The sequence below is a fragment of the Hordeum vulgare genome, chromosome 3H (genome assembly GCF_904849725.1).
Source record: "Hordeum vulgare subsp. vulgare chromosome 3H, MorexV3_pseudomolecules_assembly, whole genome shotgun sequence".
Lineage (NCBI taxonomy): Eukaryota > Viridiplantae > Streptophyta > Magnoliopsida > Poales > Poaceae > Hordeum > Hordeum vulgare.
The window spans coordinates 67978487-68004866 of NC_058520.1; the positions used below are offsets into that span (position 1 = coordinate 67978487).

The 26380-nt window shown below is 42.1% G+C and overlaps 1 protein-coding gene across 1 annotated transcript; it reads right to left on the minus strand.

Moving 5' to 3' along the window:
• Nucleotides 1–8676: 8676 nt before the first annotated feature.
• Nucleotides 8677–18588, minus strand: LOC123442993 (IAA-alanine resistance protein 1). Its single transcript, XM_045119200.1, has 11 exons — nucleotides 18206–18588; nucleotides 18024–18107; nucleotides 17889–17938; nucleotides 15608–15659; nucleotides 14498–14602; nucleotides 13982–14226; nucleotides 11721–11927; nucleotides 11465–11572; nucleotides 10385–10486; nucleotides 10264–10308; nucleotides 8677–9107 (listed from the first exon to the last, which is right to left on the minus strand). The coding sequence occupies exons 1-11, from the start codon at nucleotides 18549–18551 to the stop codon at nucleotides 8955–8957; spliced, it is 1497 nt and encodes a 498-aa protein (XP_044975135.1). The 5' UTR covers nucleotides 18552–18588; the 3' UTR covers nucleotides 8677–8954.
• Nucleotides 18589–26380: the final 7792 nt, after the last annotated feature.

Sequence of the window (26380 nt, forward strand, 5' to 3'; positions counted from 1 at the left end):
TACGTCCTGCTTTGTGTTGTATTGATGGAGTTTCGATTACAAGGAGGGCGTAACTCGCCTGACCTAGCACTCGATGATTTCTAACCTGCCCTCTTCTTCCCTGGGACTCGCCTTTATATATAGGTCGAGTCCTCAGGGTTTACAAGGGTCCTTTCCTTTACACAAATCCTGACTCTTGCGATCTCTAAGTCGCCATCTTTCCAAGGCTTGGAGACCTTCCCTACTATGGACTCCTTCCGAAAGTCTGAAACCGCCATACAACTTTCGGCCTTACCAGGCCAAGGCCCGAACCACATTTAGATGAGTCGCCAGCTTTGGTGACCCGGCCCAACTAGGGCGGGTTATCCAACAGATAATATCCCCAACACTACTCGTTCGAGCTTATATCTGTGAGCATGCGGTAGGATTAGATCTATGAGCATTTGGTAGATCAAATGGTAGTGCTGATGATACCATGCTAGGCTTTGCTTGTTGACATTGGTGGTGTTCATGTTTTTTCATATCAGTTTCGATGATGGTCAGGGCATGTGTAGTATGGTAGTATACAAGTATGGTCGATATGTAGATGTCGTAGTGTGTTAAACTCACTCCATGGTTTTCTTTGAGATTCAAGACCAATCCATGTGTAGTATGTTGAACTTCATTGTTTCAGTTGCATGTGTAGTATGATTTGTGTTTGTTCTTGTTCATGTCTAGTGTGTTGAACTATTCCTAATGCTAAAAAATTGTAGGATATGAGCATCGAAGACTTTAGTCGGTCCATTGTCTTGTCTAAGAACCAGTTCACGCCGTCCTATGTTGAGGAGTCCAAGTCGATGTCTAAGTAGATGCCTTCTGATTCCTATGTGTTCGAGGGGCCTACTAGGCAGCCATCTTTTGTGGTGGCAGTGCCTAATGTTTCTACTGGTGTTGCACATAAGGCAGTCATCAAAGCTAGGAAGGTAAATATGTCTCAAAAGGATAACACAATGAAATGGAATCCTTACCTATGCACTACTGTGCTTAACAAGACATGTGAGATTCATATCTAGTGGGGTGAGGGATAACAAGGGATTCAAGGAGGTGCACCTTAATGTAGTTTTCAAGCAGATCTCTAAGTTATGTGGGCAAAAGGTGACCTCAACGCAGGTCTACAACCACCTCACGAAGTGGAGAACCATATGGATCAAAGTGTCTAGGCTCATAGACCTTAAATATGCACAATGAAGGACACCTTCTTGATACTTTTGGAGTCGGAGCACTGCCAAGGCGAGACTGCGGTTAGTTAACATACCACTTGTTAGACTTGTTTAGCTTCTTTAACATGCCAATCAGAACTAACAACGACATGTTTCTAACATGTGAATCGATCATTTTCTCTCGGCTAGGCTCACGGTGTGCATGGGGCGGGGGGATGTTGCGACAACCTCATGTGAGCAGCTAGACGGCATGCGCTCGCGTGCGTTCCCAAAAAAGTGGTAAGAGGAATTGGGTCACCTCCCATCGAATCGGTCACCCTATTTATCCCCTTTAGCTCACCGTTGAAACCACCACCACCACTCATCCCCTTCCTTCCAGCTCTACGCCCGAGGCAGATTCTTCACCGACGAGAAGGTAAGCGGCACACCTTCTGTAGTCGGTGGTAAACGGCGGCGATGATTCTTATTCCTCTTCTTCTCTGATTTGGTCTGCGCCTACACATTGCTCCACCGATGGTAGTAAGTTCAATCACTCCCTCCTCCCTACTCGTTCGAGCTTAGATCTGTGAGCATGCGGTAGGAGTAGATCTATGAGCATTTGGTAGATCAAATGGTAGCGCCGATGTTTTGGTAGCATGCTAGACTTTGCTTGTTGACATTGGTGATGTTCATGTTTTTTCGTATCAGTTTTGATGATGGCAAGGGCATGTGTAGTATGGTAGTATACAAGTATGGTTGATATGTAGATGTGGTAGTGTATTAAACTCCATGATTTGCTTTGAGATTCAAGACCAATCCATGTGTAGTGTGTTGAACTTCATTGTTTTGGTTGCATTTGTAGTATGATTTGTGCTTGTTCTTGTGCATGTCTAGTATGTTGAACTATTCCTAGTGCTAAAAAATTGTAGGATATGAGCATCAAAGACTTTAGTCGGTCCATTGTCTTGTCTATAAACCACTTCACGTCCTCCTATCTTGAGGAGTCCAAGCGGATGTCTAACTAGATGCCTTCTGATTCCTATGTGTTCGAGGGGCCTAGTAGGCAGCCATCTTTTGTGGTGGTGGTGCCTAATGTTGCTACTGGTGTTGCACATAAGGCATTCATCAAAGCTAGGAAGGAAAATATGTCTCAAAAGGAGAACACAATGAAATGGAATCCTTACCTATCCACTATTGTGCTTAATAAGACGTGTGAGATTCATATCTAGTGGGGTGAGGACTAACACTGGATTCAAGGAGGTGCACCTCAACGTAGTTGCCAAGTAGATCTCTAAGTTATGTGGGAAATAGGTGACCTCAACCCAGGTATGCAACCACCTCACGAAGTGGAGAACCATATGGATAAAAGTGTCTAGGCTCATAGACCTTAAATGTGCACAATGGACACCTTCTTGATCCTTTTGGAGTCAGAGCACTGCCAAGGCGAGACTGCGAATAGCTAACATACCACTTGTTAGACTTGTTTAGCTTCTTTAACATGCCAATCACAACTAACAACGACGTGTTTCTAAGGACCACCCCATGGACACTCAGTTCGTTAACACTCCCATCCAGAACTACTCTCGGATGCACACCATCTTCACATGGGGTCTGACTACAGACAAGCATGTCATGGGCTCAAGTGAGACTCTCGGTTCGCCTATGTCTATGCATGAGTATCCAGACACCCAGGAGTTAGAGATCATCATCCTTGATGATCATGGCAAGGTTGCCGATCACAATCCTTCTCCTGAGAGGAAGAGGAAGAGTTGCAGCTTGATGGATGAGGAGCTCATTATCTTTAGCAGCATGAACGGTGTCGTCAAGGAGGTGGAAACTGCCATCGGGGAGAGGAAGCATGTCAATGTCATCTTACCCTATGCATGATGGGGTACATTGCATGGGAAACAAAAAAATTCCTACGCACATAAAAGATCTATCCATGGTGATGAACATCTACAAGAGGAGAGATCGGATCCACATACCCTTGTAGATCGTTAAGCGAGAAGAGTTAAGAAACGCGATTGATGTAGTCGAATGTCTTCGCGATCCAAATCGCAAGACGTCCCGCGATCCAATCACGATCTAGTGCCGAAAGGACGGCACACGTACAGCTCGATGACGATCTCCACCTCCTTGATCCAGCAAGCGAGGGCGGAGAGGTAGATGAGTTATCTATCATCACAATGGTGTGGTCGCGGCGGTGGTGAACTAATCCGGCAGGGCTTCGTCGAGCTTTGCCGAACTAATCTAGAGGAGGAAGACTATCTAGAGAGGAGAAGGCACCACGTGGCTTTTTAGGTGTGTGGCTGCCCTCAAAACCTCCACTATATATAGAAGGAAGGGGTGGAAGGAGGCGCCCTAGGGTTTCCCGTAGGGCCTTGGCCGCCGGCCAAGAGATGGAGTCCACCTCCTACAAGGAGGTGGGGCGTGGGGGAGGAGTCCTACTCCAACAAGGACTCCTCCCACCCTCCATCCTTTTCCTCTTGGGCGCATGGGCCCCTTATGGGGTCGGCTGCCCATCACACCAGGGGATGGTGCGCCACCTCTTGGGCCCATGTGGCCCCCCGGGGTGGGTGGGCCCCTCTTGATGGACCCCGAGAACCCATTCGTCACTCCGAGTACACTACCCCAGGGGGCTAGGCAGTCGACCCTTATAGGGCCCATGCGGCCAAGGGTGGAGGAGAAGTCCTCCTAGGGGTGTCCACCTCCCTTGTGGGAGGTGGACTCTTCCCCAACTTGGCCGGCCACCCCTCCTTGGAGGAGGGTACAAGGCTGAGCCCTACCTACCCCCTCCTCCTATATAGAGAGAGAGGGAGAGAGAGGGTAGCAACACCCCAATGCATAGGTGCATCCCTACCTCTCTCCCTAGATCGATTTCTCCTCTAAAACGCGTCCGCGACAACGCTTGGCGAAGCCCTGCTAAGATCGCACCACCACCACCGCCACCACACTCGCTCGCGGATAACTCATCTAGCACTTCACCCACACTCGCTCGATCGATGTGGTGAAGGCGTCACCGGGCTGTACGTGTGCTGAACGCGAAGGTGTCGTCCGTTCGGCACTAGATCGGGATGGATCGTGATGGGATTGCGGGACGGAGCGCTATGGGATCGCGGGACGAATTGCGATTTGGATCGCGAAGACGTTCGAATACATCAACCGCGTTATATACGCTTCCGCTTAGCGATCTACATAGGTATGTAGATACACTCCCCCCTTTCGTAGATGTTGATCTTGGTGAGCGTAGGAAAATTTTGTTTCCCATGCGACGTTCCTCAACACCTGTAACGAACCTTATCTGATAGGATCCAAATCTTTGTATTTACAATGTTTTCCCTGAATCATAACTAGCAGACACGGTAACAAGAGTGAATATTAAATCAGCGTACACCATTTTATTACGTAATCATGGAACCAGAGTTACATATTTTTACAATTTCCACAACTCAAGGGTCAAGGCTGGCACATATTACAATGGAAACATAAATTATACTAAGTCTAGGGCTCCATCACGCATCGGGTTTGTCAAGTGTAGATCTTGTCCCTAAGGCATCTTAACCATCGTTATCTGCACATGACATGTGCAGATGAATACATTGAATGTATTCGTAGGCTGCAGAAAGAATGGTAACAAAGTATACATACAAGGTGGGTCAAGATAATGGACAAGGGGTTTGTTTTGCGGAAAGCCATTTTCCCCTAAACAAGAAGAAAAAACTTTTGTAGGCTTACGAAAAAAGAACTTTTAAGCTTTAAAGATGTATAGGGCTAACGCTTGGGTTGGCACATGAAGGCTTAGTTTCCAACCTAAGAACAATACATAGGGTTGAATTGAAACTCTCATGCATTCATTTTCCAACCTATACTCTTCAAAACATATTTGAGTAAAACAAGGTGAAAAGGAAGATCCTTCTTCAACTTACCGAAAAAGGGTTTCCCCCGCTTTGTATACGAAGCAACCAACCGATACAGCCAACAATAGGTGTTGGGGCAGACAGCACAATCATTCTCAAAAGAAAGACAAAATAAAAATATGAGAAAAAATGCGAGCAACACTAGATCAACGAAAGTTGTACTGTCCCGCAATTGTTGCGTCCACCGAATAATTCCACCACACTTCAGTGCCATTGGATTGTCCCGTGCCAAGCAACACCTTCAAGAAGGAATGCGACGACGATGACACTGCTGCTCGGACAAGTCCTAGAATTTCTCCCGGCACACGTACGGGAGCGGGGGAGAGGTACATCCGACGCCCTTCAGGAAGGGAGGGGGCGCCCGCAGGCGTCACCGCATCGGTGTCGGTCAGATCCGACAGAGATTTCTCCCGACCCCTCGCACCCACCGCCCGAAACCAATCCTTAGCTCCACCATGCCAACCACCCACCAACATGCGCCAACAGTCACGCACACACCACCGTCGTCTCACCACAGCAAACGCGGCGAGGCCGGCTGGACTGAGACACAGCCGTCGTAGACAGGGACCGGCAGTACCATATCCGCGTGGGAGGGGACAACCTCCACCGACACACGCAGTGGCAGACCGGACATAGGCGCGGGGGCATGTTGGACCCCCTGCCCAGCCGGGCCCAGATCGGGCCCGTTAAGCCCCCGCCGCCGTGCTGCAGCAGATGCAGCACAGGAGTCGCCGCCCTCATCGCCCGGATCGCGCCAGACCAGCCAGAGACGACCCGCCAGAGACCGAACCGGCCCACCCTCACCCAGATCTGGGCCAACATGACGCTGCCGGCCAAGCCTCGCCGCCGACTGCCAACGCCACCAAGGGGCCGCACCGCCGCCCGAGATGCCTCGGGGCACCGCCCACCAAGGACCACCGACACCGGAGCACGCCGTCTGAGCTGGGAACCGCGACGGGAAAAGGCAAGGGCGCCACCACCGGCGTTGCACGGGGAAGCGCCCGACTGCACCTGCCGACGGCAGCGGCGAGAGAGAGGGAGGGGGAGAGGTTTGGCGACGAGGGAGGAGGGGGCCGCCCCGGTCGCCTCGCTCGGGGAGGCGACGCGGGGGGGGTACGTGGGGGTACACATCGTCTAGAGAGGCAGTTAGGTCCATCCTTCTTCAACTTTAAGTCCTTCATTGCTCAATTTGCGTGTATCCCGGGCCACAACTAATCGATCACGTTGAAACCATCTCTAGAGGTCATGACCATTACTCACATGACACAATCAATCTGGTTTGATGTTGCACTCATTCATGCACAACGGACAAACGTACTTGATGCCGATTGAGGAGCAAAAGAAAACGCATATTAGTTCCTTTCTAGTCTAGTATACAAACGACAAACTATTTGTTTTATGATAACAAAAACAATATGTAAAGGGAACCACTAGGGATCAAACTACTGATCCCTAGCAATCCATCTGACTAGTGCACTGTCGTACGATTAAGTTGATTTTAAGCATGCGATCTAGAGTAAAAGAGTAGCTGGATGTGGGCCTTCAGTAGTTAAATGGGCTTCCGTAATTTCCATGCATCAGTGAAAACTGCTCCATGAATCACGCACAGTCAATATTTCCCATGCATCAACAATTTATGTAATGCATGCCATTGATTTCTCTCAATAAACCACATCGATATTTCTGTTTCTAACATTGCAAACCGTGCTTCATGGATACATGTATATTTCTGTTATACGGAAATCATGATTCCAACACTATAATGACGTTTCATAATATGTACTCTATAGCAAAAGAAAATCTTTCAGCACCATGTGGCGTGCTACCTTTATTGTATACAACATGTTTTCATGTATTATGCTTCCAATTCTTTGATTTAATTTATCATTTTATTGCTTCGGCACCAACAAAATCAATTCGTCAAATTTCTGTGACTTAATTAAAAATAGTTATATTTTTGTGTTTTAGAGAGATGATATGTCATCATTGACTCGAATTCTCCAGTAACAATATTTCCGTGTTCACATATCCTTTCGTGCTTTGAATTATTGTTGCAACCATTGTCATTGCATGCTTAATATGTTAAGCTTGAAGTTACTTGCTTCCTTCAGAATTTTGCAAAGCTTCACTTGTTATGATTTTGTGTTTCATCAACAACAAAATGCTTCATTTACTTTCATTACATGCTTCAATAGTAGAACAACACATAGGCACATTCTTTCATTACATATTGCTTTAATTCAGGATTAGTATTGTGGGCATAGTCGCTGATGGGAGAGTGTGATGTCGTTGTTGGAGGGTGAACCTGCCGAAGGTGTTGAGTAAGCCGCTGACGTTGGTGGGGGGCTTGGAGAAGAGAACCATCAATGGAGGAACACGACTAATAAGACGGCTCCTCATTGTGCTCTTTCCGTTTTTAGTCGACATCCTCGCCATTGCCTCCGCGCCCCCAAGAAGTCACCTTGATGTGGTCGTCCACACACTCTGGTTGTTGATGGCCACAGAGAAGCCCTAAACAAAGCGGACATGGCCACCTCTGTGGTTGCTCATGACATTGTGCAAGAAACATTGCTTCATGCTTCCTACATACAACAATCATGCATCAAACATTGCTTCCATAGACATTATAATTTGCACCAGAAATAAAAAGGGAAGCACATTGCTGTGATAGCTAAAATATCATATGATTATTATCAAAGCATTATAGGAGTATGCACTAGCAAAGTGCTAAAAAAGCATTATAGGCGCAAAATTAGGAAGCACTTACTGTAGGTGGTGAAACATTGTCCCACGAGATGAAAGCATTCTTTACATGTAATAGAAACACTATGTCATGTTGATGAACTGTTTTCTCTTGCCATGAAAATAGTCACAAACCATAGTGGTGACCGCCACTGCGCCAAGGGAGACGCAGTATGTGTTGTAGCCATGTGCGGATGAGGACGGTAGGGGCTCGTCGATGACCTCCCACCGCTGCTGGTGAGCCTCCCGGCTGGAGTGCTTTCCCCGTTGGTCAAGGACACATCGATGGACTAGAAGATGGAGTAGGGAGGAGCTGATAGCGGAGGGAGTTGCGGGTGAACGGGTCTGAGCTGGTGGTGGACGACGTAATCGGGGAGGAGGAGCAGTTCTGTGGACGACGAGGCGAGCTGGGACGATGCGAACAAGGTGGAGGAAGACCTCGGGCGGTGCGTTCAATTAGGAACAATGGAATCAGGAGGGATTAGGGGAGAGATTTACGGCACCGGGGTTGCGGGCTGTTAGTCGGATGCGATTGTTTTTCTTTTTTATTTAGATACAGAGCGAAATACTGAGCCTCGGATTTGGATTGAATCAACGGAGTTCAAGTGGTCTGAGCCTGACGTTGGTTCAGATTACAGATGATAAGCGTTTCCCAACGATATGACTCCACACCCACACCTATCAAGCCTCCAACTCTCATCCACCTCCATCTAGCTGTTCGATGCACATCTTCAGCCTCGTGCCCTGCCTCACTGCTCCATGAAATCGAACGTGCGCGATTCTACATTTTTTGCAACTGGGAATTAGAAAATGCGGAAAAAAAATCTGGTATCCGAGCACTCTTTGCCTTGGTGCCGCTGTTGCTGAAGAGGTTTTTTTTATATGTGGGGAAGTAATAGCCTTGGTACCAGCTTGTTTGAGATGCACTAATTATGATCACAAGACAATAAAGTTTACAACACGAATATCAAATTGTACTGATGATGCAAGTGAAACTAACTTAGTCCGGCAAAAAGGTTCTGCTATATTTTGAGCCACAATATCCACGGAACTCATATTCCAGGCTGTAGTTGAAAATTTTATCCCACTCATTTAAGTGCATCTCAGCGCTAAAGCTACAGAGAAGTGGATGCCCAAATCATTCTACCAAAGATATGCCAAGAGCCACCAGCATTCCCATTGTCAGGAAAGTCAACTGACACATTGAGTTGCTTAGCGTAGTTCTCTGATCGTGCATCTGTGGGAGGACTCCCGCGACAGCAATGTAAATAAAACCACCAGCAGTAAATCCCTGTAGAGGTATGAATACCAGGTACCGAATCAGCTATAATAGCTCACAAAGTAAATATTACTTAAAATAACTAATAATGTAATATGGATGGAAGCTAATTTGGCTGTGTGTGAAACTTGGGCGTCCCAACAGAAGGAGGATTATATCCTATCAAGACATATGAATAAGGCATTAGATGGTTTATGCTGTGTAGAAAGTAGAAACAGCTTTAATAGAAAACTGGCATGATGACCGTGCATTAGCACCGCTAAAATTCCTATCGCAACTTCTTTCTACAAAATCTTCATACTCCAGAACAAATTTTGGCCATTATGTTTCATATGAACATGCTTGCAGAAAGTTATACTCCCTCTGTCCCAAAATAACTGTCTCAATTTTGTACTAGCTCTAATACAAAATTGTACTAAGCTTAAGACACTTATTTTGGGACGGAGGGAGTACATTATAGTATCAAAAACTCCATGACGGATAAAATGATACTCCCACAGATGTTATCATATATTAATATAATTATGATTAACTTTCTAAAAACAAAAGATGCACTACATTGTGGAACGGAAGGAGTATATGAGTGTTTGCCTAATTTGCATTCTGTAGGAAGTACGAGCTCTGTCTCAGAATGTAAGACAGTTTTTAGGCTTAGTCTAAGCTGACTAAGCCTCAAAAACGTCTTACATTTTGAGAGAGGGAGTAGATACTAAGCAAATAAGTAAAATCGTTTGTTGATTAATGATGACATCAGCGGTGATGGCATTGCTTGTATATACTCCCTCCGTTCTTAAATATAAGTCTTTTAAGAGATTTCACTAAGGGACTACATACAAAGCAAAATGAATGAATCTACACTTCAAAGTATGTCTATATACATCCGTATGTAGTCCTCTAGTGGAATTTCTAAAAAGACTTATATTATGGAACGGAGGGAGTATTATGGACTGAATTGGATGGACTTCGGTCACTGCCAATTCGGATAAAAATACTGGTGTATTACATCGTGGGGTTTAAGCTCATATGTTAGGTACATTGATTTATAAATCTTAGCAGTTCAAATTGGTGATCAATGGACTTAGATAATTCAGTCCATGTGGAAGCACGTGGTGACTTTTGCCTTCTGTTTTAATAATAATATAATAATAATAAAACATAGATAATTTACCTCAATCAAAGAGGAATGTCCTGGATCCGTTCCCAAAGAAAGTGCCTACACATGAGGTAGAAAATAAGTGACTCAATCCAGAATAATAATTTTATTTCGGGAGGATACAACAAGAACTCACCAGTGCTGTCCCACCAAGAGCAACCAACGCAGAGAGAAAGTTGAAAAATAGGGCTTTAGATACGGTGAATCCTGAGCGAACCAGAATCCCAAAATCTCCAATCTTAACAAAGAGATGAGAAATTTATCATCAACCAGTAGTATCATACTTCGTATGATTCAATAAAACTGCTAAGCTCAGAAAAAAAAAAGTTGACTCAAATAAAGTATCGTACATGCTACATGCATCACTGTAAAAATCAAAGTAAACTTCCGGTTGTAACAAACCAAGATTCATTTCCCAACTATGCAGAGCTTAGAGAATTGAGATCCAAAGCTACAAGCATATTATTATAATATATCAAAATCTGACACATTAGCTATTTGTTTATATATACCAATATTTTCACTCCCGCAGAACTTCCTGAGCGACCAGCATGCAAAAGGAGTTCACATATTTATGTAATCTCCGGTTTTCACATGATACCATGGCAAAGTATTCTAAAAAGATAAAATCATTATTAGTCACAGACAAGAAAGGTTAGATGTGGTACTGGATTCTTATCTTCTGGATCTGATGCACTTAGATAGAGAACATCACAAAATTGAACAGCAGAACATGAACTGTCTCATGAACAGCTTAGGGCACAAACGATGTGTGGTACCTGGTAGCCAGATTGACACATCACACCATGTCTAAGCTAGCGTTTCTGAACAGTGTGTAGTCTCTATCCACATTTTAGAGTGGATCCGACCAGAATAAAATAGTAAAAAAAACAACTTTCTTCCTCTCCACACTGCCACCATTCACCTTGTCAGTTTTTCTACTTTGGTCTCTCTCTAAGCTTAGTTCCAGTAGCAGCCTTGGTCACGGTTGACATTTTCTGTCAATGTGAGGTTCCAATACCAAGCCTTCTCTCTCCTCTTGGTACCAGTGAAGTAGCACACGATTCATGGTCTAACATACTGAACCAGTGCCAAATATATTTGTTTTAACAAATACCACATAACAATGCAAACAAAAAGTAACGCTGGTAGGAGGCAACAGGTGAGTAATACTGTAAGTTAGATCTGAAATCGGTTACTTGAGGAGGAAGGTAACCTCTTGAGGAAGTTCATGAGCGAGCAGAAATAAAGTTCTAGACCATCCTCCAACAGATCCATGTAGCAGAAAAGCACTTCCAAGAGCCATCCCGTCAGTGAAGTTATGCTGCATTATTCACATATATTTTTTTCTGAACTTCCATCAAATCAAACCTAGTAAAAGCTGAAAAATCTAATATACAATCTGACTGCACGCGCAAGACTAAACATAAAAATAGTTGTGATGCAAGAGAGTATTCAAATCATAGACTTACAACACCATCTGAGAAAAGATTGAGGTAGCCAAACACAAGGTTGGAGTTTGAAACAGAGGGGTCTTCACTCGATAATGCTTTGCCCGGGGCAGGATCAGTTTCAGAATTGATAGGCTCTCTGTCGGTGGCACTGGAACTGGAAGAGCTCCTCTTCTGCTCACCAGGCATCACGTCCAAAGCTGATCTCTGTGACCCTAAAACGGCTTCCTGTGAATAATACAAAAAGTCATCACTAAGACAGTAGAGATGACAGACTAGTAATAACAGTAGAAGTTACCAAAATATCAATTTAGTGCCACCATCCTACACTTCCCTTATGCCATTGCAACTACACCCAAAACCTGATGTAATCTAAAACATCCTTCCGTGATGAGAATAATCCTCCGAAACAAGAGATGATGAGCACAATAGTTGCATACTTCCATGTAGTGTTAAAATGGAAATGCACTACACAGCAAGGGAGTACTGACTAATGACCAAGTGAAACTAATCAAACAAATCTGGAGAGGAAATAAATTGTAGTCTGTTTTATAGCCATAATTAACCAAGTTTCCACGCTTTACAGGCAACCATGGCCATTTTTTTCACAAATTTCAACAGCTAACTATTTTATTTTTTAAATGTAAATGAACTAGATAAGAAAAAAAAAAGGATTTTGCATGCCGGTGGGAGGCACTATATTTGAGATATGTTTTGTTTACTTCAAAATGTACCGAGTTTTTAAAAACAAATCATGCATGTCCATCAGGCTCTAGCATGTCCACATGAAAATTTTGGTACCAAAACATGATAACATGTGCCCTGAGTAAAAAGTAAAAATTGGTGCAGCTTGAATAGTAAATAGCATGATATGCAAGGTGTATCAATTTGTTTGTTTCTCACAGGATGCATATGATTCAAGGGAAAATCTAATTGGGAGCGTGCCCACGGCTGCTTTGCCGTGCGGCGGGCAGACCGATCCGTCTAATCTAAGCATATCATGTGAGACCGTTAGATTAAGGAAGGGAAAGAGTTTTAAATGCTACAGACAACGTGCAATTTCTTTTGATGTTTGAAATTCAAAAAGTTTTATCTACAAAACCGTTAATTCAATCGATGATCCGTTTTCACCATTGGCTTTCTCGCGACGAGTTCTTCGAAACTAGATCCCATGTCGATATGTTTCGTCAACTATTTTTTTCCGTTCATGCTTGCCACATTTTTTGACCCACTTGCCATATTATTAACCACTTACTTGCCTCGAAAAAATAACTTGATTGTCACTTTTTAATGTTGTTTCGTACAAAAGCCTTGTAACAGATTTCATTATACATGATATAAAAGCATGATGTTGGTTGTGTTTGCCAATTTAAAATATACCAACTTGTCATATTTACAATGACTGACAAGTTGTATGAGACAATATGATAACGATGTAGGATTAAAATGACAAGCACAAAAAATATATGTGGCAACTATGATTTTATAAGCACCTACAAGCTTTATGCGACCACATGAGAACTTAGTAGAATAAAAATGACAAGCACATCAAAACATTTTGGGGACTGCATTTATAAGCATCGACAATCTTTGCACGAAACGACATCAAAAAATATGGAAATTAAGTTATTTTTATTGGGAAAGTAAGTGGTTAATATTATAGCAAGTGAGTGGAACAATGTGGCAATTACGGAAGGAAAAAAAAGTTTGTCGAAACATGTCGACATGGGATCTAGTTTCGAAGGTCTTGTCGCGACAAAGCCAACGGTGAAAACAGATCATTGATTGAATTAACGGTTTTAAAGATAAAACTTTTTGAATTTCAAGCATTGGAGAGAATCCTTACGTCTATTTTTAGGTGCATGTGCATGCGAGACGCTGTTGAATCCATCTTTTTAATAACCCGCGATAGCGACATGCATGCATAATCATAAATAGTGTTTTCTTGTTTAGACGGCTACTCCCGCATGCATGCATGCATGCATGCATGCAGTTCTCACGCATGGATGGTGGGCTTCCTAACGTGCTGCGCCGCTACGTAGTCTAGTCCATGATTCAAAAATTTCAAGCGTGTATGTTATGTCATAATGTCCATTCATGATATATTTTTTCTGTACTTTTTCACAACATTTTGGATTGGAAAACACACATGTGAAATATAGGGTGCGACCCTACACAGGCAGAATTTTCAAACACAAGTACTCATGCAGTGATAAGATTTGAAAGCTTAGGAGAACATATTGGATACCTTCAGAATTTATATCAACTAGAATTAGGTATACCTTACAAATAGCAGCATTTGACTCTTTCTCATTTTTGGCATCTATATTTCCACTTGCACCATCATGCGAGGAGTTTTGTGCTTGATCTGTGTCTTTACCATCATGGTCACTTTTTATGCCACTAATGTCTTGTCGTTTATGATGGTGATGATGGTGCCCATGACCTGAGCTATGACCCCCCTTTTGAGAATTGTCCTCAATATACCTCACAATCTTTTCGACGATAAAGAACATTACAATGCCAACTGCAGGAAATGGTTGGATGTTAATATTGCACAGCAGCATGAAAAAAGAGAAGAGGAGTGATAAAAATGATTTACAATTTCTTCATTGTACTAACATATGTTCAGGCAACAATGATTAATTCCTAAGAAAATTGAGCATATCACATAAGCATGTCAACATTGATTATCCTGGAAACAAAATTCCAACTTCGATAAATAATTGGTAGGCCTTTTGGCATGTTAACTGTAAGGGAAAACACTGTTTGATATAGGTATATGAGGTAATACTCACATAAAATAGACAAGCCAACAGAAAGATCTTTCAGGGAGTGTGCATGTGAATGCTCCTGAGCATGATCATGGTCCTCATGATTATGTGAATGAGAGTGCCCTCCACCTGTGTACCCAAAGAAACATAAAATGATGAAGAAATAAGAGTACAGATAAAACAGATTAGCACCACAAATGGTGTAAGAGTACTGCATGTACAAAGGTCAGTAACGTAGCAAAAAAAAGGTTAAAAGAAAAATCATTTCTTAGGGCATGTCTGAAATACTAGAACTTCCCTGGGTTCAGAAATGCCCTTATAACATTCAAGGTTCCTAACAAGACCGTTGCTAGAGTTTTTGTCCAAACTTTAATATCAGCATGACAAACAAATAATGCTATTATATGTTAGCTGGAGTGCTGGACTGCTGGACAGCAGTATTTTAGTTCCGTATAAGCTCTTAACAATCAGGTGAAAGGGTTAAAAATGTTAATCATGTCCTAGATCCTACAAATAGAAGATATTGTTATCAAGTAGATGGTTCAATTTTAGTCTCCTAACAGAGTACATGCAGTGGATAATTTGTTTGCGAGCTACTGTGCTTCTATTTGGCATATAAACAAAATATCTTAAAAAACTGGGCAGCAAATTACACTATAGCAAGCAGACCATTTATCAACATTGCACAATGTTTCCCTCCAACAGACCCTTTGCATTGCACAATGTTTCCCTCCAACAGACCCTTTGCATACGCCCATCTGCTATACCCCATGATACCTCCTGAAAAACTGATAGGGAGGCTGACATGCAGCTGCAGTTATCATGGAAACAATATGCTAAGTTACCTCAGTAGAGTTTTTGAGCTCTCTTTTGGGCCTTTTCTTATCCCTTTGCTTTTTTGTTTTACGCTAGGTTGCCCTTTTGCTTTAGTTTTTGTTCTGGTTTGAGTTCGTTTTTGTAAACCCGCGTTGCGTGTATGAGAAAAAAATGCTAAGTTGCTAACTGATGGCAATTGATGTTGATAATGAGTAGATCAACTGTTAGTGCACACACAAATTCTGACTTTCTGAAATGAAGAACAATGAAGACATGAAACAAAAACATAAGCACAAAAGACATAGAATGCATCCATACCAAAAGCATGAGGTAGTTGATGAAGAAATGAATCTCCAAGCATTGCACCTGCCTACATAACATCATAAACGAAACGACAAAAATTCTGCTACTGGCTATTCAACAGCAGCTCAGTAACGAACCGAGAAAATAATAAAAGAAAACAAATACATGATACAAAAAACCAAAAAATAATAATAATTGCAATGCATAATGTCATCTCAGATTCTTTTTCAGATTACATTTTGTCGAGGGGAAGTAGTTTTACTGTATTCCCGTGCCACACATACTACATTGTGGGTCGTATTCTATGGTCGTATTTGCTCGTACGTGTGTGGTTCGAGGGGGCCATTCCTGACTGGCCGGTTCCCTTAGATGTGCCAACCCAAGTTTCCTTAAAGGAACCGTGTGACTACCAAAGGAGTCCAAGGCTTGTACGGCAAGGTCAAGATGGAGACCCCTATATAAGGGCATCCCCGCAAGATGATTGGGGACTTCTTCAGCCACTTCAAAAACCCTGGAATAACGAAATAGGGCTTTAGTAGATCCGATCTTGGCATTCTGCCTAGATCGTCCTCTTGCCCGAGTCCGACCCAGCCCATTTTTTTTTGGGCCAGGCTGCCCATGCCCAGGTTTACAACAAAGACTTTTGTGACTCTGGCTCAAAGGGGACTCCTGTTGAGGGAATAACCAAAATTATGCATGGGGTCCCACCCAAGCCTTAGATGGCAATCCACATGGATGATCAAAAAAGGTAAAAGGTAGTCAACATAAGTCAAGGAGGTCAATAGAAGTCCTAACAAGCTACATTTTTTCCAAGCGAGCCGCCCCGGTCAACAAAAGTCCAAGCAAGTCTTCATGGCGAACAAGTCAAAGGAAGAAGAGCACATGAAAGAAAAGGTCAAAGATGGATGCAAAGGAGCAAAGAAGCCCAAGCCCAAGGAGAAAAGGCCTTCATATGGTGGAGGGAATCCCTCTTTCATGGGACACTACTTCCCTCCTAGCTCAACTAGGAGCCCATGGACTCATGGACCAAAGATTACCTAGTTCTACCCTCCCATCCCCTCTTTTCAAGGTTAGCTTTGGTCCTTTTCCAAGGACCCCTAGGCTATATAACGCCACCCATGGGCATGTAACTTGTTCACTCCCACTTGAATAAACTCAAAAGGGGAGTCACTCTCCCCTCTCCCTAAGGCCTCGTTTGGTTAAGGGGGATTGGGGAGGTTTTGAGAGGGAGGGATTTTAGGGGATTGGGTGAATCCCTTTGTTCCACCCAATCCTCTCAAACCCCCGGGGTTTTGCTTCCACTAGTCCCCCCAGGAGGGTTTTGAAACACATGGATAGGAAGGGATTGAAGGGGGACGGAGGGGATTGGGCTAAGCAAACCCCTCCTACCAAATGGGCGCCGGAGGGTCTGTGGGGTTTCTGGCCCTCCCGGGGATTTTCCTCTCAAAACCTCCCCAATCCCCCTTAACCAAACGAGGCCTAAGAGTCCCTAAGAGTCGAGTCTGAGGGGCCTAATAAGGTTCGGACTATCCGGAGATGTGGGACTAAGCGGCAACACTAAGTGTTCCATGTGCCGAGCAGTGAGCACCACTCTCGACTACTCTTCCTCATACGACGTAGGTTGCACTCCAACGAGGCAACTGAACCTATTTAAAAACATCATCATGTCACTTGTCTGTGTATGGCGGCCTTCCCTATAAGGTTGCCTTAAATACCCTCGCCTACTCATTAGTAACCACGTTGTTGAGGGTACCCATATCGAAAGTTGTTTCTTGAACAGCAACAAAAAGCTAGGGAGAAAATAGGCATGTGCAGAAAAATACAATACAAAATTAAGATCAAACTAGTGCCTCCCAACTATAGCACTTACATGCATTGAACTTTAGATGGGCTTTGAGTTGCCAATTGCCCCATTTCAAACAATAAAACCATTTATACTAGTTTTAAACAAGTTCCTAAGGACTTAAACTAATAACTCAATGCCTTTCTAGGGAAATGAAACACCCTATATTAACCCAGGTGTGATGTGACTTTTATTTAACATATGAACACAAAAATATTTGTTGGCAGTTGAAGAAGCCTGACAGATGACCTAAATCACCTTGCTGTAAAGCAATTTCAAGCTGCATCACTCGCCAGAGATAAGAGTGGGACTCAAAATGTTCTGTACCTGAGTACTACATTTTTAGTGCCATACTGGCCAAATAAAACTCGAGTAAGCTGCAGACACATATCTAATTGCTAGCTTAATATTTGTCTTTTAAAACGTTCTAATAGCTGCAAGTTCTGCACCTACCCCAAACACTGCAAGTGCATCCACAACGGCCTTCGACGGTTTCCCCTGAACTGCAAAATTGAAATAAAACAGACAGTCAGAATGTGAGCACGCATCCAGAAGAATGGTTGCCATGGATTAAAGCAGGGAACTCACACAGGATTACTGGGAGGAGGATGAGGCAGACGAGCGACGCCATGCTGACCAGTAGCGAGCACCCCATCGCTCTCAACCACACGCCTGCCAAAATCCCCGAAATTATCAGCCGTGTCGTGGCGTAGCACGCCTAGAAATCGCACATTCCGCGGAAAGTATACAGAACAGGTGAAAATCCTGACCCATGGGTGTCGACTCTGGCTGGAAATCGCGGTGGATGTGGTCGTGGTGGTGATCGTGGTCGTGGGCGAAGCCTTCGAGCTCGAGATCCGCCTCCTCGGCCAGTTCCTCCGGTAGCAGCCGCTGGATCTCGTCGCGGTGATGGTGGCTGTGGTGGTGGTGGTTGTGGTCGTCGTGATTGGAATCATCGTGGGCGCCCCCGCAGCTGTGCCCGTGGTCATGGTGCTCGTGGGGCTCCCCGTCGTGGCCGCCGTGGAAGGGGCATGAGGACGCGGAGGAATCCCCGTGTCCAGCCGCGGCGGCGAGAGCGGTGGCCAGGAGCAGCAGGGGGAGGAGACGGCAGAGCATTGCGACCAGAGCGCTGGGGGCACGCTGATTGGGCCTTGGTGGGCGTGGGATAATGTATCCAGTGCACCATGATTCTCATCAAAAAAAAACATATGGATTTGTGGGACATTTGCAAAGAGGATCTCATACTATACTAAAATGCTCGCCAATTCAGAAAATGTTCGCGGATTTGCAATAGGAAAAATAATTGTTGACTTGGAAAATGTTCATGAATTCAAAAATATTCATGAATTTTAAAAAAACATGAATCAAAAAAGTGGTCCTCAAATTTCAACAAATGTTCATGAATTGAAAAAATATTCCCCAAATTCCAAAAAGTTTGCGAGCTTGAGAAAATGTTCTCGGATGAAAAAAATACTCCCTCCGTCCCAAAATAAGTGTCTTGAACTTAGTACAATTTTGTACTAAAACTAGTATAAAATTAAGACACTTATTTTAGGACGGAGAGAGTATGTGATATGCTTCGATAGATCAATCTAAATCATTTTTTTTCTGATTTTGCAGAAACAGACAGCTATGTAATATGTTCACAAATCACACCTTTCAACTTCATTTCATTAATTTGTGAGCCATTAAAAGTGAAACACACATGATGAAATTAACAATTAGATAGATCAATATGACACTGAAGTATGAATTTCACATATCTCACAATCATGCAGATCAAATAAATGATCTTTTTGAACGGTAATTCGCGTTGAGTCTAGGCCCATCTGCATCCGATGAACGGTAGTTCAAAACAAATTGTGTGAAATAAAAATTGGCCCTGAAAGCGCTCCAACGCGCTAGGTGCGTATGAATTTTCAAGGCAAAATGACATTTGAGGAGCTATAAAAACCAGCTCCAAACTATGTTGTTTTTCAAAATTTCTCAAAGACCGAAAAAATTGAGAGCTCCTCGAATGTCATTTTACCATGATTTTTGTACGCACCTACCACATTGGGGTATATTTGATGCTTGAAAATCCAAATTATTTTGATTTTATTGTTATTTGAATTTATTTTCACGGCCAGATGCTGAACGTGGAGCATCAAATCGCCATGCTCTTTTTGTGAAGTCAAGACATCCTGACTAGAGTGCCATATTTCATCGAGAGAATTACTAGATATGTCTCCTAATCATATTCCACAAAGTTCATTCTCCTTATATATGAAAATTTTCAATGACTCCCACTCATGTACCTGTTGGAAATATGCCCTAGAGGCAATAATAATTAGTTATTATTATATTTCTTTGTTCATAATAATCGTTTATTATCCATGCTACAATTGTATTGATTGGAAACATAATACTTGTGTGGATACATAGACAAAACACTGTCCCTAGTAAGCCTCTAGTTGACTAGCTCGTTGATCAAAGATGGTTAAGGTTTCCTGGCCATAGGCAAGTGTTGTTACTTGATAACGGGATCACATCATTAGGAGAATCATGTGATGGACTAGACCCAAACTAATAGACGTAGCATGTTGATCGTGTCATTTTGTTGCTGATGTTTTTTGCGTGTCAAGTATTTGTTCCTATGACCATGAGATCATATAACTCACTGACACCGGAGGAATGCTTTGTGTGTATCAAACGTCACAACGTAACTGGGTGACTATAAAGATGCTCTACAGGTATCTCCGAAGGTGTTCGTTGAGTTAGTATGGATCAAGACTGGGATTTGTCACTCCGTATGACGGAGAGGTATCTCGAGGCCCACTCGGTAATACAACATCACACACAAGCCTTGCAAGCAAGTCACGGGATCTTGTATTACGGAATGAGTAAAGAGACTTGCCGGTAAACGAGATTGAAATAGGTATGCGGATACCGACGATCGAATCTCGGGCAAGTACCATACCGAAGGACAAAGGGAATGACATACGGGATTATATGAATCCTTGGCATTGAGGTTCATCCGATAAAGATCTTCGGAATATGTAGGATCCAATATGGGCATCCAGGTCCCGCTATTGGATATTGACCGAGGAGTCCCTCGGGTCATGTCTACATAGTTCTCGAACCCGCAGGGTCTGCACACTTAAGGTTTGACGTTGTTTTATGCGTATTTGAGTTATATGGTTGGTTACCGAATGTTGTTCGGAGTCCCGGATGAGATCACGGACGTCACGATGGTTTCCGGAATGGTCCGGAAACGAAGATTGATATATAGGATGACCTCATTTGGTTACCGGAAGGTTTTCGTGCATTACCGGAAAAGTTTGGGGCTCATCGGTAGTGTACTGGGAGTGCTGGGAGGGGTGCCAGGGACCATCAGGAGGGGTGTCACGCCCCAAGGGGTCTCATGGGCTATGGGAAGAGAGAAACCATCCCCTAGTGGGCTGGAATAAGTTCCCACTAAGGCCCATAAGGTTTGAGAAGGAAAAAACACAAGGTGGAAAGAGTTTTCAAGTGGGAAGGTGGAATCCTACTCCAAGTAGGATTGGAGTAGGACTCCTCCACCTCCAATTTCGGCCAAACCTTTAGGTTTTGAGGCTGCCTCCTCCCCTCCCTCCCTCCTATATATAGTGGGGATTTAGGGCTGATTTGAGACAACTTTTGCCACGGCAGCCCGACCACATACCTCCACGGTTTTACCTCTAGATCGCGTTTCTGCGGAGCTCGGGCGGAGACCTGCTGAGATTAGATCACCACCAACCTCCGGACCGCTGTAACGCTGCCGGAGAACTCATCTAGCTCTCCGTCTCTCTTGCTGGATCAAGAAGGTCGAGATCATCGTCGAGCTGCACGTGTGCTGAACGCGGAGGTGCCGTTCGTTCGGCACTAGATCGGAGCGGATCGTGGGACGGATCGCGGGACGGTTCGTGGGCCGGTTCGCGGGGCGGATCGAGGGACGTGAGGACGTTCCACTACATCAACCGCGTTTCTTAACGCTTCTGCTGTGCGATCTACAAGGGTACGTAGATCGGAAATCTCCTCTCGTAGATGGACATCACCATGATAGGTCTTCGTGCGCGTAGGAAAAAATTTGTTTCCCATGCGACGTTCCCCAACAGTACCAACTATCATATCACATATTTTAGAAAAGAGTCGGTGATGCTTATGACCCATATTGTGAGGGTGAGGAGGTAGTCGGCATGAGATGGGGTAGAAGAAGTTCACTCGGCATCATTGTATGACGTAACCATCGCGAATACACCTACATTGTAGGGATCCATCAGTTCTTCACTGACGTGTTGTGCACAAGGATCTCAAGGTTCGTTGGATGTACTTCAACATGCATGTTCGCTGAATCCCAAATAGATTCACCATAAATGAGACTAATGCGCTTTCAGCTCGACAGATCCGTGTGTGATGTGCGTCCACATTTACGTTGAAGATGACAAATCTGATAGTGCGACGGCGACAGCGAGTGTGATGGTGGCCATGCTTGGAAACCTTGATCCGGAGACCGTTGACCATTGTGCGGTGTGCATGAAGAAGGTGGATCTGATGACATGAGTGATTGGAGATGGGAAGTCCTAAGGCTTTAGCCGAAGTTGGGAGAGCTTGACGCGTGTATGCTTTGTGGGTTGGACGAGGTTGGTCGCTTAGATGTTTTTAATGTCCAGGGTCCACAATTGTATTCTCATATATACTTACTAGAAAAATGGCCCGTGCGTTGCAACGAGAGAAAATCTTATCGCACTCTCGCATTTCATGTATGTTCCTTCTTTAATTTTGCATGCATGCCTTAGATATACTTTTAATTAGCCCACCATCTAGAAGGTTAATTAGTCAATCATATATATAGGGAGGCGTGGCTCTCTCCTGCTTAATCAGTCCGTGCTTCCATCGCATTTTTCTTTAGTTTTAAGACATCTGCTAGTGGTGTTGCAAATTAGCATCAGTCCTAAAAAAAATTACATACAGACCTAAAAACAAAATAGAACCAAAACAAAACATATTTTTTTGAATCGCACATTTTGGGCCGTTGTTTCTAAGTGTTTTTAGGTCTCTTTTTCCCATACTAATAAGTTGTATTTTATAAAACCTATAAATAGTTTACCATGGATCTGTTTGCAAATGCAACATTCTCCATCACGTTAGTTATTGGTTTACGCCCAATCAGAGTTGCATATTGAAATCAGGGTTTTAGCTCTGGTAATTAACTCCAGTTGTTAATGTCGGAGTTGCTCCTAGGCGTGTCTATTGGGCATGTATAGGCTGCATGAGTTAAAAAGAGAAGCCAATTATAACACTGTGGAAACATCTACTCATTAGAAAAGAAAAAGAAGGAATCGAACTTGGGTCTTCAGGTTAGAAGAGCAAGGCTCTCTCCGTCCCGCTAGTGCTTGACTCTCGATATAATATGGCATAGGTCCAGATAAGCAATACACGTCGGGCAGTGACTTAAGAAAAAAACTGAATCATTTTTTGACTTACCGGTGACATGGTGGGTAATCTATGCCAACTTCAGAGGCAATTTTCATGACATACGAGCAAAAATTATCCTTACTTTATTATAGGTATAGATTTTGCAGAAATGGAGAAAGAAGATCAAATCCATCAACATGTGGTTGGATGGTTAGAGGGACAGTGATTCCTAGCCCACCAGGGCTCAAGTCCTCGTGCTCGCATTATTTCTGCATATATTTCGGGATTTCTAACGATGCGCATTCGGTAGGAGGAGATATTCCCGTCGACGACAAGACACCTATGATGACTTCGTAAATCTTAAGATAATATATCGGCTTACTCTCTTAAAAGTGCTCATAGAGATAGGATGTGTGTGTGCACGTTTATAGGGGTGTGTATGTGCGTATATACGAGCGCTTCCGTTCATCTTGTGTTTAGAAAAAATGTCATTTTACAAAAGAACCCTTCTTTTTTCTGTAAATTAACACACAATACATGTTTAAGTTACAAGAACGTTTTTTTGTTGCATTTTTTGAGAAAAAACACCTGCCATTTCAGGTAATCAACCCATCGTTCATAGTTAAGTCAGTCAAATCAATTTTTTTTTTGTTTCAACAAAAAAAAACTTGACTTGTCGATTAATCAATCTCAAGTTTATCTAAAACAAAAGTCCATATATTTTTAATCATAACTCTGACTTCAACATGTTATATATGAAATTGGATTAGAAAAATGTGTAGAATTTAATGATGTTATATTTAGCTGTTAAATATTCTTAAATATTTTTTTATGCAAACTTAATCTATAGTGCACGATCTATTTTTCTTTTGTACTGGCGACGATCCGTGTTATAAATAAAACACCCAATTAAACTAGACTCAGATAAAAGAAAACAACAATAACCACGCATACTCACCTTTGAAAAACCTCGCATGAAAAGAAACCTTGCATGGGAGAGAGGGAGAGTGAGAGGGAGAGGGAGAGAGATCCTGATCTCATTCAAACGCTTTTTGTTGTGTAAGCAGTGAGACCGCCATCGGCAATATAAATGTGATGTCATGCGAAAATAAAGAACGTGAACCTATTAAGGTCTTGAGCCATGGTTACTGGGTTAAGAATGTGTGTTATTTTCTCTTCCGCTGCAATGCACTGACTCTTTTGCTAGTAATAATAAAGTCATTAGTGCTTCTTGCGGTACGTCACATAAATTGCCTTCAAAGTTGCAAACTATTATCCACCGATGCCATCTATAAGTCATAAAAAGAACATTTCGCACAAAAACCCCTCCCCGGGCCAGCCCATGCAGCAGGAACCTCTTATACTATGCTCTGCGCGTCCGGAGAAGACACATCACATGTTTGGGCCGGCACATTCCACGGGCGACCTGTTTTTCAAATTTCATTTTCCTTTTCTGTCTTTGTTTTTCTATTTTAAATAATTTGGAACTTAATTTTTTTTTAACAATGCAAACAAAATAAAGATTTTGAAATAGCTTTTTAATAACTATATATATTTGTGGATTCAAAAAATGTTTGCATATTCAGACAATGTTTACAACATTGGAAACAAATGTTTGGAAAACTAAAAATGTTCATGATTTGCTAAAAATATGTGGACATTAATTTTTTTGATAAGTTATCAAAAATTTCATCAATTCAAAAATTATTCATGAACTGATAAATATCCTAAAGATTCAAAAACTGTTTGTGACATATAAAATAGTTTATTGATTTACAAAATGTTCGTTGATTCAAAAAACAACCACGCATTTCAAAAATGTTTGTTAAATCAAAACATTTTCGTGAATTTCAAAAATTGTTCCACCAATTTCCAACAACATGTTCGTTGATTCTAGAAATGTCCGCCAATTCTAGAATTTTTTTTATTTTTTCACAATTTTAATAAAATGTTTGTAAATAGTATAGAATGTACATTAATGTAGAAAATGTACGAAAATGTGTAAAACTGTTCACGAATATGAAAAATATTCACGATTTTAAATATGTTCGTGATTTAAAAAAAGTATTCATGATTTGCTAAAAATATTTGTATATTAAAAATGTTAATAAGTTGACCAAAATTTCACCAATTCAAAAATTGTTCATGAATGATAAATATCCTAAAAATTCAAAAATGTTTTTGACGTATAAAATAGTTTATTGATTTATAAAATATTCGTTGATTCAAAAAAGATTGCGCATTTCAAAAAATATATGTTAAATCAAAACATGTTCACGAATTTTAAAAATTGTTCCACCGATTTCCAATAAATTGTTCCACAAATTTTAAAAATGTTCGCCAATTCTAGAAAAATGTTTTTTTCACAATTTTAGTAAAATGTTTGTAAATAGTATAAAATGTACATTAATTTAGAAAAATGTAAAAAAGTTCACGAGTATGAAAAATATTCACGGTTTTGAAAAATATGTTCAGGATTTTTAAAAATTATTCACAATTTCACAGTGATAACGTATCTCGATGCGGCAAAATGTGATCATGACCATTGAAAGTTATGAATTTTTTCTCAGGTTACCATCTGTGTCAGAAAAACAACGAAAGTTTCATTGTTGGTTAGCTTCGTACTCTCTCCGTTCCTATATATAAATCTTTTTAGAAATTTTACTTGAAGACTACATACAAAGTAAAATGAGTAAATCTATAACTTAAAGTATGTCTACATACGTCTTTTAGTAGAATATCTAAAATAACTTATATTTAGAAACGGAGGAAGTATGGAGTACTATGCATGGATCATCTTTTACTCGTCAAATTGTCCGTTCTTTCTTGGAAACACGCAAGCCACAGCTAGGGCATGATACACAATTAACTGGCTTTTTATTATGGCTATGCTAAAAATCAGTCGACTGAGACTTTGCGTCAATACTCAGTTTTTTTTTCCATATTATACTACTTGATTGAGATTTCACAAAGTGTCAGTCGACTGAGACCTAGACACACATTTTTCATTAATTCCATGTATGCGGAGACAGCATGAGAGAGGCATGCATCTCTACAGACGTGATAACGCACGGGCTGTTTTGTTAATGAAATTAAAATGAACAGTGCTATACACGCGTTGCTATCCAGCTGATTTTTGTATGATCCTATTAATCTAGCTGTTCATGTGTGGGATAATGTGAATCTCACCCGCTTGATCAAGCATCGTTCAGTATTTCCCATTTTGAACTAACGATTGAGGGTGAATCTTTATCCAACAGTTATCTTTTAACTTTAGTACTTCATCTTCCCTATAATATAAAAGCCACACTACATTAATATACTTTCTCCGTTCCTAAATATAAAAAAATTAGAGGTTTCATTAGAAAAACTACATATGGATGTACATAGACATATTTTAGAGTGTAGATTCATTCATTTTGCTTCGTATATAGTCCTCTAGTGAAATTTTTAAAAATATAAAAACGACACTACATTCATATACTCCCTTCGTTTCTAAATATACATTTTTTAAAGGTTTCACTAAGAAA